Source organism: Convolutriloba macropyga, chromosome 4 (assembly GCF_964194025.1).
Source record: "Convolutriloba macropyga chromosome 4, txConMacr16.3, whole genome shotgun sequence".
In the NCBI taxonomy this organism is placed as follows: domain Eukaryota; kingdom Metazoa; phylum Xenacoelomorpha; order Acoela; family Convolutidae; genus Convolutriloba; species Convolutriloba macropyga.
Genome location: NC_134471.1, coordinates 68512187 through 68530127, shown reverse-complemented (window position 1 = coordinate 68530127; position 17941 = coordinate 68512187). Strand labels below are relative to the sequence as shown.

The 17941-nt window shown below is 34.3% G+C and overlaps 1 protein-coding gene across 1 annotated transcript in view; it reads right to left on the bottom strand.

The window, feature by feature from the left end:
• LOC142337852 (uncharacterized) overlaps positions 1 to 17941 on the bottom strand; it is a 125311-nt gene that overhangs the window by 66663 nt on the left and 40707 nt on the right. The window contains exons 14-22 of the mRNA XM_075387408.1: positions 16448 to 16619; positions 15872 to 16044; positions 13054 to 13268; positions 12566 to 12724; positions 11873 to 12066; positions 8255 to 8358; positions 4441 to 4535; positions 1852 to 1973; positions 546 to 646 (exon numbers count right to left, since the gene is read on the bottom strand). Coding sequence (XP_075243523.1) covers positions 546 to 646; positions 1852 to 1973; positions 4441 to 4535; positions 8255 to 8358; positions 11873 to 12066; positions 12566 to 12724; positions 13054 to 13268; positions 15872 to 16044; positions 16448 to 16619 — 1335 coding nt within the window. The remainder of the gene's footprint in view (positions 1 to 545; positions 647 to 1851; positions 1974 to 4440; positions 4536 to 8254; positions 8359 to 11872; positions 12067 to 12565; positions 12725 to 13053; positions 13269 to 15871; positions 16045 to 16447; positions 16620 to 17941) is intronic.

Here is a 17941-nt window from a genome sequence, read left to right as displayed (position 1 = left end):
CCATAGCTTCTACTTCATCTGCTATCGAATCAATGTCAAAGCATTCCAATTCAGATTCCTCGCTAACAAATTCCATTTTCCTTATCTATTTAATAAGTTTATCACAACAATTAGGCATAATGTGACTGAAGAGCTTACCAGAGATGTAAAACCATTGATGCATATGATTTTCAACCCCAAAGTGCACGTGCTACAAAGTGAGTCATTTTCTATATAACGCCACGTTTGGATCTTTTCCGTTTGTGCCCCCCCAGACGCACGTGCCATATTTTTACATAATGATTTACTATGTAATGACACGTGGTGCTCCGTAACTGGGGGTGCATAACGTACGGGGGGGGGGGGTACAAACGGAAAAGATCCCCACGTTTTGTAACCGGGGACACATATCCTATTAAGGGGTTAATAATGGAAAAGGATCTCGATAACATTATATATGCCCCCCCCCCAAGGGGAATGCTCACCTATTATTTTGGATACATAAACCTACCTTGAACGCTCATTTTTGGGCTAATTGCAATAGCGGGTGCTATGGATGTACTTACAATGCATGATCTTCTCCAGATTGGTATCCGACTCCATCGTATTCACAGGGACAGTCGGCCGGTTCCACACATAGATCGAAGCCATCGCTACCACCCCAGTGCTGAAATAGTAAACAAAACTCAACAATTATATAAATCGGTCTCTCAATATTTCTGGTGGTTCCAAACCAAACAACCGACGAACTCTTACGTTCAATGATTCCGGGATGACAATCTTTTGCCAAAAGCTACCGTGACTCAATTCAGCGGGGAAGTTATTGTAATTGTCTGCTTACAATAGTTGAAAAAAAGTGAGTGCGAAACAAAAACTTGAATGTTTCCAAGCACATGGGTTCCTGCTCAATTTATAAGAAAAAAGTTTTGTGGTTGCATTTGGTTATTAGCTTAAAACCATTTAGCACGCAGCAATGAACGATTTCGAGATAACGTGATTGATCTCAATTGTGCTGTGTGATTCTTATTCTTGCTATTAAGATTGCATGTTCTTGGAATAACAATTTGAACACCTTTTGGCATCTGTAATATTTCAGCTTGACAAAAAAACGCATTTTGTGGTAGAAATTTCTTAATGAATTGGCAAAAATTTCAACATATTCTCTGCTGAAGAAAAAATTAATTTTTGTCGACTTGAGTGAGAGACAAAACAACATGATAACTATAACAAAGGTGATACCAAAAGTTTTCTATAGTCAAGAACAAAAACTATTAAAATGTTCTCAGGTTATAGAATGATTTTTAACAAAACACCAAACAATGCTAAAACTAATTTAATATTTTGCATACCAGGAAAAGTTAAAGTTAATTTATTACAGTTAAAATAAGGCAAAAAGTGCTTTGGGTTGTTAGATACCAAGGGTATGATAAGTTGTAAAAATTTAAGGTCTCTATTATGGTAATTGGTAAAAATCAGTGGAGAAAAAAGTAATCTTACAACTCTGCTATAATCGAGCAGGATGATTCCTCGTTCAGCAAATATTTTGTTCTAAACTCTTTCCAAAAATTGTCAGATAATCTTTTGTGCAAGATCTTTCGTAATATTACCAGCAGAAAAAATTAAAATTTTGAGTAATAGCCAAAATTGAACCAAAGATAAATTGAAGCTCAATCGGAACAACCTTGCGAGAAACTTTCAAAATAAGTTGCATGATTCAAGAGCTTGCAAGATACGCTTCCAGCTTGCATAATCTCGGAGGACACCCATTCATCTTAGTGCATATTAATGCAATTTAGCTGTTAAGAGAAGTTGATAAATGAATTTTACTTAAGCACAAGGTGTGTAAAAAAGGCAGGAATTAGTTGTACTAACCGACAAGACAGTGCCTGCAGGACACACACATCCACATGGGATAATAGTGCTCGCCCCACAATAGCTCTTGTGCATTGTACCCAGGTGCACGTCTGTACAAGTCTTCTCACATGTGTGGAATGCTGAAAGACAGCACAGGGTTTTCATTTGGCAACAGTTTCAGCAATTTTGTACCAAAACAGAAGTTTTGTTAGATTTCGTAGTCAATCGGCAAAAAATATTTTATTTGCTTTGTAATGGAGTTGTAATAAAAAATTGCTACAAAGGTCATAGGGATCAAAATATGGTTAAGCTCACTGCGATGATGTTAGTTTGGCTCTTATCTTTGTCCTGTTCATATAGCTTCAAAAAAACTCTTCATAGCAAATCAAATAAAGTTTAAAAAGAAAATTCGAATAATAAAAGACCGCCTCAGGACAAAACAATCCATAACATAGCCGGAAGATTGCCGGTAAATAACTGCCGTTGACTCGGTAGACGCACATCGGGATTGAAACAGAATAAAAAAGAAGAGATTTCTTGAGAAGTTTTCCTTAATTTTTCATAAGTTTCAAAAATTGTTCTAATTCAGTGCGCAGTTCAGTTAGATTCTCAACCTATACTTAATTCCGTTTCTAAATTGAAGGGTATTAAGCTTAATACTAATATCAGCTAGCAATCGCTCTAATGAACTTTGATAACCTAATACACCATGACTTAATGACCGGTCTTTATCGGTTTATCCCGTTTCTTTTGATTTTGCTTTTTTGACATTGACCGTATTCACTACATTGCGTAATTCAATGCGTAAAAAAGTTCAGAATCCTTGAAATAGTGATTGAGGTAGTCAGAACTCAAACGTGAAAATCGTGACTTATGTAAAACCAAAAACGTAATCAAAAAGGTAAAGTGAATGTAAAAAAAACCATAGCAGGACAAGTCCTGACGTACAATTCAAACAATTTTCATTCACAAAACAAAAAAAAACTAGAATTAGAACGGACTATGAGAGAATTGGGAAAACCATTTCTAAAAAAGACAGATAAAAAATTCGGGACTGTTCTGATAGAAAAAACTCGGGATAAAAAAAGATTATATTCGGGACTGTTCTGCCTCTTCATAAAAAACATAAGTATTTCACCTTCTTGTTTGTCAAATTGCTACATTGTCAAACAAAAAAGAGTCTATGAAAAATTCAAACGCTATTAAGGTCTTATTAACCTTAAATTCAGCTGGTAAAGCAATCCAAGAGTTTTTCAAGAATAAAAGTTGTGCATTTGTACACAGTCATTAAAAGTCATTAAAAATGTTTGGTCCACAATAGTTTTGAGAATGAAATTTCTCTTAGAATTTCGTTCTGCTACGTTTGCAACTACTAAAACTTTTAAATTAGGATGAAATAAACTGCCTAAAACGTAAAGATTTCCTCATTTTTCAATATTGCGCTTTTCTTTACATTCAGTTTTAACTAAATTTTTACTTTTTATTGAATCAATCTATTTTCATATACAGCTTGGAGTCGAAAAGACTTTAAAAATATTGTTCGGAAACAAAAAAAGAGAAGGTGGTCTTAAGTTGTTTCAAAATTAAAAAAACATATATTAACTATCTTCACATTTAAGGAAATCAGAAAATTGAAATGTTTAAAACTGTCTTTAAAAATTTTTCAAAACTGTTCTTGAATTTTCAACTTTGTCAACTGCTTCGAAAAATTTGCAATTCTTTAAAAAAGTAGCCATCAGTTCTACTAAAAATACGACTTCAAACAGCTGAGTCTCAAAAATAGTATTCAACGATCATTTTTAATGGTCCGTTGGTTGCCAGTCCTAGTGAACCACTGTCCATTGTCATGCTTCTCATCCGTTGTGGGAGGAAATACGGAAATTGAGGAGGTCATCTCAAAGAATTTGTCTGAGTGCGAAAACATTCGCCACCGTTGAGGTTCGAACTTTTATCGTTCCCCCGGATTACGTTCAAAGTCTTTAAGCACTCAAAAATATTTATCACCCTTGCAAACGCCAATTTAGATCACCCAAAATTCAAGAAATCAAGCGTTAAAAAAAGCACACAAAACTTCAAACGAAAGAAAGTTTTTAAAACAAATGTAAAAAAATGACCTCATACTACGGAGCATAAAACCATAGCAACGCAATATAGCCGAGGTCAGCTGACAGCTTCGCAACTATAAGAAACGAGATTCCTTAAAAAGCCACTATTAAGTTGGATTCAAGTTGAATCACAAAGCAGCAAAGTGTCGTGCGAGCCATTTATAATTTTATTGCTGACTATGGCAAATTTGGAGTTAAAACTTGTCGTGAACGAAGCTCGGGTTATTTTTTTGAGATCAAAATGATTTCCAATTTTTAACTTTTTCAATTTTTAAAATAAATAATTTTTTAAGTAAATTTATTCACTTTTCATGATATATTCCAGATCTCTGATGCAACTTCTGCACCTAAGAGTATTGAACAGGTTAAAAAGGAGAGAACTTTGAAATATTCTCAATTTTTACAGGAAATACATTAATGGCAATGTCCCCTGTATTTGAGGAATGGTTGCCACAAAAACTTGCCAAAAAGTTGTGTTTTGATATAGGAAAACTTTACTAACAGGAGTTGTACGTCTTTCCAATTGGGCAGTTGATTGTGTGCAAATTGGGATCCGGACATGTTTCGTTCACTTTTGTCACTCCGTTCTCGCAATAGCTGAAAACAAACGTAGATTAGACGTTAGAGGCAAACATCAATAATTATGTCATAGTAAAGCTATATCTGAATATAACACTTCCAACCAGAGCCTCTGTTTTGAACGATGCTTATAACTATCTGCTATACAAGGAAGAGTCAGATTCTGGATATGAAATTAAATGCCATTTCCGGACCAGGAACATTAAAAGGATGTTAAGTTTGTTCATTGGGTTGTATTTACTTAGTGAATTAAGCTAGCTTGGACAACAATGATGCTAGCTCATATATAAAATTTTACATTTCCAATCATGAATAAACATACCTGGCAGATTGCCGGAAAAAAAACGCCGTTGATTTCCATAAACAAGGTTGGGCTTTATGTCTTTATCCCGTTTCTATTTCTGATTTCGTTTTTTGATACTGACTCTGTTCATTTAAACTAGGGTAAAGCAGAAAAAAATTAGTACGACGAAGTAAAAAAAAAATAACAGGACAAGTCCTGAGGTACAATTCAAAGAACTTTCATTGGCTAAACAAAAGACTAGACCTAGAACGCAGTTTGAGTGAATTGGGAAAACCATTTCCAAAAAAAATCAAACCAAAAATTTATAAAAAACTGAAAATCAATGTCAAAATGCCGCATATGAACAAAACGCCACCACCGAGAAAGGAAATTTTTGTTCAAACCCGTTTTCTCACTCTGATTTAAAATTAGTGTAAAAATTTTCACGCCGCAAAACTACTCGCTGTTTCTCTCCACTTCCTGTTTCGGCGTGATCAAAGTCACTAATCCAAGTTGCCTTCAAGAATCCTGCAAAATTGTGAACAGATCTTAAAAAAAGACAGCGCCCCAATACAATTCAAATTCATTGAATAGTAAAAAAAAATAGGAGCGCTATAATAGCCGGCTAAGAAACTGAGGGCGGCTATTAAAAAGAATCATAACTTTTTCCTATGTTTCAATCATTCTTGTTTTAATGTATCATTCATCATTCATGTGTGATAAGAAACTAGCAAGTTCAATTGTTCCGACCCCTCTTGAGGGGAGGAACTATATACTCAACTGGGTTTTTTTGTTCAGACAATTTTGGCCGATCGATCTAATCATCGTAGAGAGTTGTGAGAGGTATCATTAAAAAACCCGTTCAGCGTAGAATATGGAATTAAAGGGATTTTTTGAATTTTGTTTTGTATTTTTCTAGAGCGAGTTATCGTGTTTTAAATTTTTGTTAATCTTAGACCGATTTGGGTTCAATTTATTCACATTTTCCGGAATTTTAGCCAAAAATTTTGTCAATTTTGCTAAAAGAAATGCCAAAATTGTTAGCAATAGAAAAGTTAGTTTTGTTTTGAAAGGCAAAAATGTATTGTTGACTATTTTTATTTATATTTTTTGGCTAAATATTTCAAAATTCAGCCTTATCATCAAAAATTGCACGAAAAAAGCTACTTTAGTCGACTTTTTTTTTAAATTTTCCGGAAGTGCACATTCAAAAACAATTAATACAATCTTTATAAACTACAGAGGGAGCTAGTCCTAATTCCATTTCAATTGAGAGTAATCTGGAAATAAATTTTTGCCGTTCTTTGATAACTTTACTCAAAAACGTGATTATCAAAAATGCTGCATTTACTTTTAATCTTTTCACTAACAAATTATCTAGAGATATGACATTCGAAACAAATGAGTGCTCCTAATGAATAAACAGAAACAGCAGGGCTGGTTTTGGTCCAAAAACCTTAAAAAACTCATATAATCCAAAAAAAATCAGGATTGTAATCAGTCAGTCTTTTTTTTTAAAAAGTCTATCTCTTTATGTTAATTGAAGAACAGAACAATTCAAATCAAAGCTCACTGTCAATAGGTTCATTTGGTTTCCTAAATGTTCCCAAATTAATGTGTTTAGTTTCTTTATCTGAAAGATTATGGTCCTTTTGACTTAAAATCGTTTTATTTTTAAATATAAATAATGGATCATTGTATTTTGCTACTATTTGCAAATATTTCTCCTCTTAATTTGGTCAACTCGTAGCTTAGTGTCAGCAAAAAAAAGAGTGGCTTTTCTTCCATTTTTTTCTAATGAATTGAAATTTAATCCTTTTTGCGGTTTTACGCGTTAAGTTATGTTTTTCTGGCTTTGATAGTACTAGATTTCATATCTTATTTTATTTTTAGGCATTGACCCATTTTTCACGGTTTTTCCCGTTTGTCATATTACCATATTATTGACAATTCAGATATTTTGTACTTGGCGTTCAAAATAAGGCTCAATTAAATAATGAAAGGCATAGATTATTGTTTTAACGGCTTCGACTCCACTTTCTCAAAGAACTTAATTGATAATTTTGTATTTGTCTTTAACTCTCGTTTTCACTCCGTCTTTTTAGTCACATGAAGTTTCCTGGATAACGACAGGTCTTATTGTTTTTTATGAAGGATTAAACGAGCCTATATTTGGATTTGAGCAGGTAGCGGATGGTCTTAGTGACTTTGGAAACAATTATTATCAAAACCAAAAAAAGAAACACTCTATAACTTTGCAGTTTTGTCTATTTGTTACCAAGTATCGCTAATTACAGGTCAAATATGACAAAAATATCGTCATACAAGTGTACAAAATCTAATATTTTTATAGAATTCGTTATGAATTTACTGGCTTCGACACCCGTTCTTTCAAAAAATTTAAGCAACTATTTTTCGATTTTTGTCTCAATTTGACTTTTTTGTAGACATAAGGCGTACTATGAATAATAACAGGTCATAAGTGCTTCCTTTGGACGAGTAAACGAACCTATTTAGTTATTTCTTTTTGTAGATAAAGGCTTTCATGTCTTTAAAAAAATTACTTTCGAAAAAATAAAATACCACTGAATTTTGCAATATTTTTCTCTTTTTGGTCTAATTATTACATTTCTTTTTTCACGAGAGGTCGCATACCACGCAATTAGCGTTCGCGGAAGGCTCAATTGAACATATTTTGAGGCGCAAGATTTGGCTTTACGGCTTCGACAGCATTTTCTTGCAAGCTTTTAACCGAATTTTTGTTTGTTGTGTCTGTTTGTTGTTCTTTTTGTAACCACAAAAACTTCAATGATGACAGGTTCTAATGCCCTACTGTAGAGGCAAGAGGCCTATGTGATCATAAAACTGTTAGATCTTTTCAATTGCTATTTGATGGTTTTCATTACTTTGAAATTAATTGTTTTTAAAATTATAAGCTAATTTTTTAACTTTGCAAGTTTTTTTGTTCATCTTTGTCTAAATGTTACCGCGCCTTATTATAGAGTCGTTCCATATCTTTTCCAGTGTACTACAAGTTATTTTGTTTAGTTTTAGTTCTATCTGACGCTATCTTCCCCATGTTAATAAATTTCTTTATTTTTTAAGAAAATTGGACATAAGTTTTAGATGTAATTATTGTTTGTTGTTATTGTTGTTTGATTTTGTTGTTCGTCTTGACTTGCTTTTTTATTAAAGGGTGATCTCATCAGTCTAATGCAGCTTTTTTTTACTCTACTCGGTTATTTGCGTTTTAGGCGATTTTTTTGATACACATTTTTTTTGAAAAATAATTTTTGGGGTTTTTCTATCTGTTCCTCATTTAGTAGATGTTTATACCACAAAAATGGATGAGCTGGGTCAGAACATTATGTGCAAACGCATATTAGTGAAACGCCTTTTTTATATAACTACGACAAATGTTTGATAAAAATGAAAAGTATTTCTATTAACTAACTATGTCAATACATTTCCGACCCTCCACGCAGTTCCACTTTGCACGTCTGTTCCATTCGGTCCTCTACAGGGACAGTCCTCCGCGGGTAAACAAGACAGAACAGGCTGAAATAAACAAAAGCGATTCAAACAAATAACAAGTAATCAACAGAATATCTAAAGAACACGACCCTCGCTGAAAAAAAACTTAGCACCAAAAGATAAACTTATAGATTGTTTCTAACCGGTATTTTTTATTCCAACTCCAACTTTTTGGTGGCGAGGAAATTTACTTATGTGCCTAAGCGCGAACTTTGTGCCTAAGAGCCGGATTCTTCCTAAGAGCCCGTTCCTCTTCTGCATAGAGAATTAAAAGTGGTATTATTCACAAAAGCTATATGGAACTGAAACGATCTGATGAAGTAAAATTTTAAAATTTGGCATACTTTTCAAGAAAACAAGAATTCATTTTTACTTTTTACGGGGAAAAAAGTAATTTAAAAAAATCAATAATTGGTTGATGAGTGGATAGGTGTGTGTGTGTGTGTGTGTGTGTGTGTGTGAGTGTGTGTGTGTGTGTGTGTGTGTGTGTGTGTGTCTGAGTGTGTGTGTGTGTGTGTGCCTGTGTGTGCGTGTGTGTGTGTGTGTGTGTGTGTGTGTGCGTGTGTGTGTGTGTGTGTGTGTGTGTGTGTGTGCGTGTGTGTGTGTGTGTGTGTGTGTGTTTGGGTGTGTGTGTGTGTGTGTGTGTGTGTGTGTGTGTGTGTGCGTGTGTGTGTGTGTGTGTGTGTGTGTGTGTGTGCGTGTGTGTGAGTGAGTGATTGTGTGTCTGTGTGAAAAAGGCGCTTGTACAAACTTTCAGTTTTTAAGATTCTATTTTTTTACTAAGTGATCCGTTAGTAGGTAAGCCACGGTCTATTTTTCATTTTGTGGCGCCATTTAATGGTTTTGTGATTATCAACACCAAAACAAGGCAACAAAAAAAGATAATTAAACGAATTTCTCATTTTCTTCTGTCGCTTTCTCTTTTTTGCTCCTGTTTCTTCCATGGCAAAAGTTATTTTGACTCTTCCTTAGGTTTTTCTAAAGATCTGTATCATCTGAGTTTTTGGTGGCACTCAAAAAGCAAGTAACTTTTTTCCTAGCAGTTTTCATTGTATAAATTTATGTATTTAGGTAAGAAATGATTTCTATATTTTGTGTTTTTTCTTTTTTGTTTCTCCTCTGGTTTAAAATGGCTTTTTTCAGGTCCGTTCTTTGGATTGTAATCAGTAGTTTATGATTTCAAAGACATTGATGCCAAAAAGTGCAAAATTGATTTTGTGCTCACTTCTTTTTCTTTTTGCCTCTGAATTAAAAATGCTTTTTTTATTACTTGGAGGAGTTCACTAGTCAAAGTATACCTAAAAGATTTTTGTACAAAACATTTTTTAAGTCCAATTTATTGTTGATGGCTTTTCGTAGTTGAACATACTTCTGTTTCTTAGAGAGAGGCTACAGGGGCTACTATCAATACAAATAAGCATAAGAGATGGTAACAAAGACTTATAGGAACGACGTTCAAATAGCGGGCATCTAAAATTGGGCTTTATGGGTTTATCCCGCTTCTATTTCTGACTTCAATTTTTTATTCTGACACCGTTCATTTTGAATTGTTTTGCTGAGCAACTGATGTTCAAATTCACTTTTAGCAGAATGAGAGAAGAGAGAAACTAGCCTAAAGAAGTCAAAAAGATTTCACGCAAAATGCTGAAAAAGCGGCAAAATCTTAAAGCGAAGAAAAGTTCGACGAAGTAAAAAAACATAGCAGGACAAGTCCTGAAATACAATTCAAAGAATTGAATGAAAAACTAAGTTTTACTTTACCTGAACAGCAGATCAATTCAACGATGCCAGCCAAAACACAAACAAAATCATCTCAAAAAATTGAGATACAAACAATCAAACAAACTAAACAAATATATAATCCTTGATAAAACTTGGAATCTTTTACCCCTAAGGGAAAATTTGACCCCTTTAAATATACCTAATTCAAAAATATGTTCAAACCCAAAATTTGTTTCTGAAATCGGTGCAGTATTATATCTGCAAGGCCTGAAAAATTTCATTGGCCCGTGAAGATCGATTAACTCGAAAATTTTCACAAACTAAAAATATCAATCGAAATTTTAATGAAATGTTGCTGAAAATCCTGACATTAATATCTTAGGAATCATTTCTTGAAAAATGATTCTAGTGTCTCTAGAGGCTATCCAGTGAATTCCAATTCTTAAAAAAATAATTGGTTCAAACATCGATAGGCAATAATTTTTATAAAAAATATCATATTTCAAAAAACAGAAATTCGTTCTATTAGAATGTTGAAAATCATCCAATTACCCCCAGGCAACTATTTAATAACAAAAAGTCAAATCCTGTATGGTGTTATTTGGCTACTCAGGCAAGAAAAACTGAATAAAAGGCAAATGTCTTGAAAAAAACTTAAAAAACTTGCAAGTTTCATCAAAAATTTTTTCAAAATTCGAAAGGTAAAACTGTTGAAAACAAATCCATTAAAACAAACAACTATGTAGTAACTGTTTTCAGACCGTGGAATAGGTTTCCTGGCACTTGAGAATGGACAAATATCAAAAACTGACAAAAATTTTAAGAAACCTAAAAAAATTGCAAATCTTATAAAAAAAAAATGCTAAAATTCGAGACATTAAAATGTTGAAAACCCCTCCATTGTTACTAGAAACTATGCAGTGACCTATTATCAAACCTTAAAGGAGATTTCCTGGCCCATGAAGGTGAAAAACCGAAAAAAATGACAAACTAGTATCATTTTGTGTGTTTGCGTTTGTAGTACCAGAACATATAGCTCATAAACTGGCCATAACAAGTAATTTTTTCTCGAAAAAGGCCTTCATCAACGTTTAAAAACTTAAACCTTAGACTAATCAAGCAAAAAAACTTAAAAAAATCACAAAAAACATGAAAAACTGCACCATTTTGAGCCCAAAAACTCCTAAAAATGACCTTTTTACCTTCAATTGAGGCCATCACAGCAGCTGCAACACTCTAAGCACTTGAAGGACTACTAACGTCCACTTTTGGCCTCTAATGAAACTTAAACCCGCTGGGCTTTACCCCTTTATCCCGTTTTGAAAGATCAAAGTCATTGAAAAATGTGTGACCACATCTTTAAAAAAAAACACAGCGCACCAATACAATTCAAATTCTTTGAATTGTAAAAAAAATAGGAGCGCTTTAATAGCCGGCTGAGAAGATGACGGCGGCTATTAAAAAGAATATTCTGCTTCAAAAAAAATTGTGGCGAAAATGAAATTACAATGTTATAATTTAGTATGTCACATTTAAGTTTTTAGGAATATTGTACAGATAGGCTGCCTAAAAAAGAGGTAAAAAGAAGCCACGTTTTAAAAACGAGGCAGAAACTAGCAAGGATGGTGGCTGATTGTTGCATGGATGAGTTTGCCTAGAAACGAGATAAAACCGCATTTCTTTAAAAAAAAAATCTAAAATCCGATCTTGGCTGATTATCATCCTGATGCGTCTGATCATTAACGAGCACCTCAACTTGGGGAAACGAGAAGTAATTGATAACCATTTTCCAGTAGTGCGACAAAAAGTTGCTCACCGGATCGGTGCTGCTGTCGGCATATACGTAGTACTCTTCGTTTCCACACTCACAGCCATCCTGCACTGTCCTGTCACAGAATGCCATGTAGGTGTGGTTGCTGTGGAAAGTGCTGATCTCCTCACAGGAACCGAACTTGCACAGATCGATCGATGTCTTGTACACTGTCGGATGGGCACATGACTTAGACGCCACTGTTTATAAAACACAATTCAATTTTATTCAACCATAATTCTTAGACAGACTTTTACGTAAATTATAACGTCATGCAATCTTATGAGATCTTAATTATCAGAAATTTGCATAAGGTTTTATCTTTGGTGGTAACCCATATTTTAAAAAGTAGCAAATTATTGTCCAGCTGCAAATTATGACTTTTGGGATCTTTTCCGTTTGTGCTCCCCCCTCCCCCCCTGTACGTTATGCACCCCCCAGTTACAGAGCACGTGTCATTACATAATAAATCATTATGTTAAAATATGGCACGTGCGTCTGGGGGTGCAAATAATATGCGCCCACGAAGCTGGGGGGCACAAACGGAAAAGATCCGACTTTTGTATAGCACGTTACTGTGCGCAAAAACAGCGCGTGTGTCCAGAGTGCGCAAATATTGTGATTACTGGACCACTTAGTTTAGGAAGGGGGTGTCAGATCTGATTAATTAATTTGGAATAATTCAATCAAGGTACTCACAGCAGTAATCCATGCCCATTTTCTCCTGCCACGATTGACCTCCCAGATATCCAACGCATTCCTTCACTTTATTGTGGCCTTCGGAGGCTGCCATCTTATTTAGAGCAGTGAGAACGTATGCATCGAAAGCGTGGCACTCGGCTTTGTTCACGAGATCAGCTAAAATGTTAGAAGGTTGAAAAAATAACCAAAGTTAAATTGTGCATAAGAGATTGTTGACATATCTGAGCTCGAAAGTTCCCTATTTTCTGCTACAAAATTAGGAAAAAGGTTTTTTTCAAATCTCCGTTCATAGAATGGACCCCGATCTAACACCAAGTCAATTTCAGTACTGTCTAAATGCAAGTTTAGATATGAGCCTTGATTCAGAACCATGATCACGTCGCTTTTTACGCTTGTCAGGCTTGTGCATGTCTTGGCCAGAATTGCAAGTCAAAATTCGCGTCTTGGCCAGTATCATAGTCTTATAAAAGCACAAAAACACGTACTCTCATCAGATCCACTTCCAGCTCTGCAGAGATCATGTTGACACACTCCAATGTAGAGAAGAGGGTCTACGTAGTCATTGAGGCACTTGAAGAACTGGAGGGCCACTGTGTTCTTGTCTGACTTCATCTTCAGACAGGACTGGATTCGCAAATCGTAAGTGTGACCTGATTGGTCTCCCGAGAGCTTGTCCACATTCAGAGGCTCGTCCAGACGTCTAGAGAAATTGCACATAAATGTAGTTTTTTTAAAATAAAATATTGGCATTCATAAATGTCAAAAATTGCCTTATGTTTCGACGTGCAATAAAGAATGGTGTCGTCTCAGCAAGCATAGATGCCAAAATATAGACTTTAAGTAAATTTGAGCGGAAGAAAAAAATACCATATTAACCAGCACTGTAATTTAACTAAAAATTTTGATTAATGTGAACTCAAAAAAACTTATTTGGGATTTGTTGGCTGAAAAATTTCAGTTATCTTGGCGTGATTTCTCAGGACATTAAATACAACATGCTCATCGTATCAAAAACCATAGATTTTAAACCAAAGGAGGAGTGATAGAATTTGTCCACTATTAGCGGTGAGATTCACTATGGTACCAGAAAGTTACATGCACCTAACTTTCTTTATAAAAAGCACCACACACATCAAATAATACAGCACTTTGAGTTGAAATCAAAACTCTGGTAACGAAAAAATACGTTTTCAGCTTTTTAAAACGTCAACCAGATGTTTCTAAAGACAACTGAGTCTTTTCTGACACATTTTCCTCCAAATTTTTTCAAACAAAACGGTATTTTCTTAGTCGTTAAATAAATATTGAAATGAATTCAGATTGGGACTATTTGCTAACCATTCCGGTACCTGCCGCTCTTTTTCGTTGAACAAATTGCTGACAATCTTCAATTGATTCACAGGAACATCACCTTATTGAAAAGTAGGGTTTGAAACTGCCTTTTTTTGAAATTTCCAAAAACAACTAGAACTGTTAGCTTGCACAGTTCCTTCGCTGGAGACGCTTTGAGCCTGTTACTTTTTTATATAGTCTGCATGCACGTTGTTACTAGTTATTGATTTTACACTGAGTTGTTTTGGATTTCGTCCGTGAAAATCAGACAATTCGAATCGCAACAACGTGGAAAATCTTAATTTTTGAAGACTTCACGTATTTTTCACGCTTTAGCGCATATTGAACGTCTGAGCAAAAGTAACATATAGAGAGCACAAAATGCGCTGTACGTCATTATTTGGTACCATAGTGTACTTTCATTGCGCGCAATTGTGATTTGATGACTAAAAAGTTTAATATATTGGTACGTCTATCAATTTCATTAATGCAATTCATAAAACTTTTGCAACTTAACTCTATGACTTCAACTTAATCTGAACTTTTCTCAAAAATTAAATATGCAACTGATACGATGTGCTTTTGAATCAAATGGATTGACATGAAATTTTTCTTATCGAATTCCAGAAAAAAACCAAAAAGAAGCATTATAAATATGAAAAGTGAAAAGAAATTGAACCAATAGTTCCAAAACTTCTCAGAAAACAGTCTCAGAGTTTTAAAAATTAGATTCTTTTTTTAAAAAACTGATACTAATCTTCAGATTTATATAAGACTTTGGATGAACAAAGTTTTTTTTAATGATATTCAAAAATTGGTTTAAAAATTTATCAGCAATAACAAGTTTGATATCAAAAACAAACAGGTTAATTGAGCAAACAATTGAAACAAGAATTGCGTAAAAGTAATGTAAAAAATGAAATATGGAAAACTAATGAGAGAGATATTAAATAGAGCAGCATCAGCCGAATCGTCGATTAGCTAAAAACCGAAATTGGAGCAAGAAGTAAGATGAGCAATCGAAACTAATGACTTATTGAAGGTAATAAAAAATTTTAAAAAATCCAAAGAGTTGATCTTCAACAGCAAGGAGCGGATTCAATTGTATCCTGCTTCAGCTGGGACGAGAGAGGAGTCATATTTCTCCAGAGGAGGCGTGAATAAATGAAAGTAGAGCTTATTTTATACCACTACTGAAAATTCAAGTAAACAAAAAATCATTCTCGGTGCATTTTAATTGCTTCTTTGAGTTCGGCTACTTAAAACTCTCAATGATAGCAATTTTAATTGAGCAAAAAAGTGCCTAAGAATACCAATAGAATCCAAGCAACTAATTAAGAAAATTTTGAGAACCATAAAGACACGTTCAGAAGGTCCTTCTAAATATTTCTTACATACTTTCCATGCCCCCACATAATGTTCTACCGCTTCTTTTTAAAAAATATCGCAATTTCAGCAATTTCATTAACGCTCGATAGGATTTTGGCGAAATTATTACAGAAAACTATTGTATGAAAGTTTCTTATCTGAAATTTTTCCCTTAAATTTTTATTCGCTGAATTCTTCATATAGGATACGTTAAACTGAGACAGAAGAATTGCGTTTTATGTGGGTTTTCATGTCACTATAATTGGCGGTACCTTTCTGGTTTTCAGGAAGATTTGATTTTTTCAGGTTTATGTGCTTCTAACCTGACTTTTACTCATAAACTGCATACGAGAGCATGTGCAGATCCTTCTCAGGCAAACCGCGAAAAAAAATTGTTCTGGTTATCCTGAACGTAAGGGAAGGTTTTGACATGATCATGAAACTTTTATAGCCCTCTAAGATGTGTTATTAGACATTTCCGTCTTTATGTAGTGCTAAAATTGTGCCAGAACCCGAATATGAGGCCAATCAACAAAGTAAGTTATCGTAGAGATGCAAAAAGAAGTTCGATTGCTACGTTCGTAAAAATTTAATAAAACTCACGGTCCACATGTCAAATGTGGTGGGCTGTATCGGCCACTGAGAACAAAAGACTGCATTGTTTCTCCTATCATCATAGCAGCACATTCCACGACACTTCCACAGCTACCCATGCTCAGTCGGAACCTTCTGTCGTCACCAGGCCGGCCATTGTAGATACCGCACAAACCCTCCAGCTGCAATCAACATAATGAATAAATAACATCAAAATAAAATGAGGGATTGTTCCTTTTTCCTTCCTCGTAAGAACCTTGGATATAAGTATGCTAAAGTTGTAGTTTACACACACACACACACACACACACACACACACACACACACACACACACACACACACACACACAGACACAGACACACACACACACACACACACACACACACACACACACATATATATATATATATATATATATATATATATATATATATATATATATATCGTGGTTGACGGTGTATATTTGAGCGTGTGTGTGTTTGAGATTGTCTGCGCGTGTTTATGTTTGTGTGTGTGCGTGTGTGTGTGTGAGTGTTTGTGTTTGTGTGTGTTTGTGTGTGTGTATGCGTATGTGCATAACGTACCGATCCTTCGAATCCGCTGTCTGCGGTGACGAGTACGTGGGTGTCTCTGTTGTATGTGAGGCTGATGAGACCTCGACTCTTGCAGAATATCATGAGTTTATAGTAGAAGCCATCGTTTCCTCCTGGCCTCACAATCTCGTAGCGGTAGCAGTCCTGAGTAGGCGCGTCAAATCTGCAAAATAGAAAGAGTATCAAGTTAAGTTACCAATTTTTAATACATTTTTCAAAATTCAATCATTTTCTCTTTTTTTCTAACTTGTAGATTCTTTACATTGATTACTTCATATCGACTGAAAAGATGTTTAGCGTTCATTGAAAATCAAACAAATTACATTTTTTTCAACTCCTCAATAGAGATAGAGCCTAAAAAACAAATTGTAGAATTCTAAAATTTTATTGTCTATGTGTTGCCACTCCTACTACGTTATGTCCAGTCAATTTTAACTGCTCGAAATATCTATCACAATAATTTTTGAGTAGTATAATTAGAAGGCCGTCGAGTGTATATGATATTTATTGGTATATTTTTCAGAAAATAAGACGGCAAACCAAGGTTTAACTATTTTTGAGCTCTGTCGAATTATTCTTTGTATGACTATCAAAATATAACTTTTTATGTTGCGAAGTTTAAACATAGCTGGATAGTTCCAGATCAACGACATATCCTATCTTCGAATTCAAGATTTTGTATAATCCTAATTTCCTTAATTAAAAAGTTGGTGTTCATTTATCAAAAATGATCAAAAAACGATGTCGAAATGTGTTTTTAAAATCGTGGGTTATTTAGGCAATATTTAGTCTGAGACAAAAATATGAACTACATCCATAACTTTTAAAGAAAAACTAGATTTATGGGAAGCTGCCTTTGAAATTGTTTATCTGGAGAATTGATAAATCCAATTTATGCAGCGAGGCTTTTTGAAAGTACGCTTAAGTGTTTCATATAGAGCAGTTGCAAAGAATTAGTTTAATTGGCTAGAGAAAACAAATACCAACAAAATTTTTGGTTTTTTTTTTCATTTTCATTTTGTGTTCAATTATCTGATATCTGTATCTTAATCTGAGAACGGTTGCTTGTAATCGCTATTTCTTCCAGAATATTTTTGTCAACAGTTGCAGAACAGGATAACGCGATCGTTAAGTTGACATTTGTCCAAATACGCGGAGGTATGGTAACCAAGAATCAACTTTAAGACAAAATATGAAAAGACTCATATATCAAGGCACATTCAGATTTGCCGTTATTGACATTGGTTTTGCAACGCAAATCGCAAAAATAATTTGGGTTCATTAAATTTGCCATAACAGATTAGAAAAGAAAAAAAACGAATAAATAAAGTTCTATACGTCTTTCGTTTCATTACTCCCACCAACCACATTTGAAATTATAAACTTCTGAAATGGCAAGAATTAAATAATAGGTTACCGTAGTGAATTAAAATGCAAATATGTAAAAAAAAACTATGAAAAAACTAAGAAAACAATCGCTCCTAA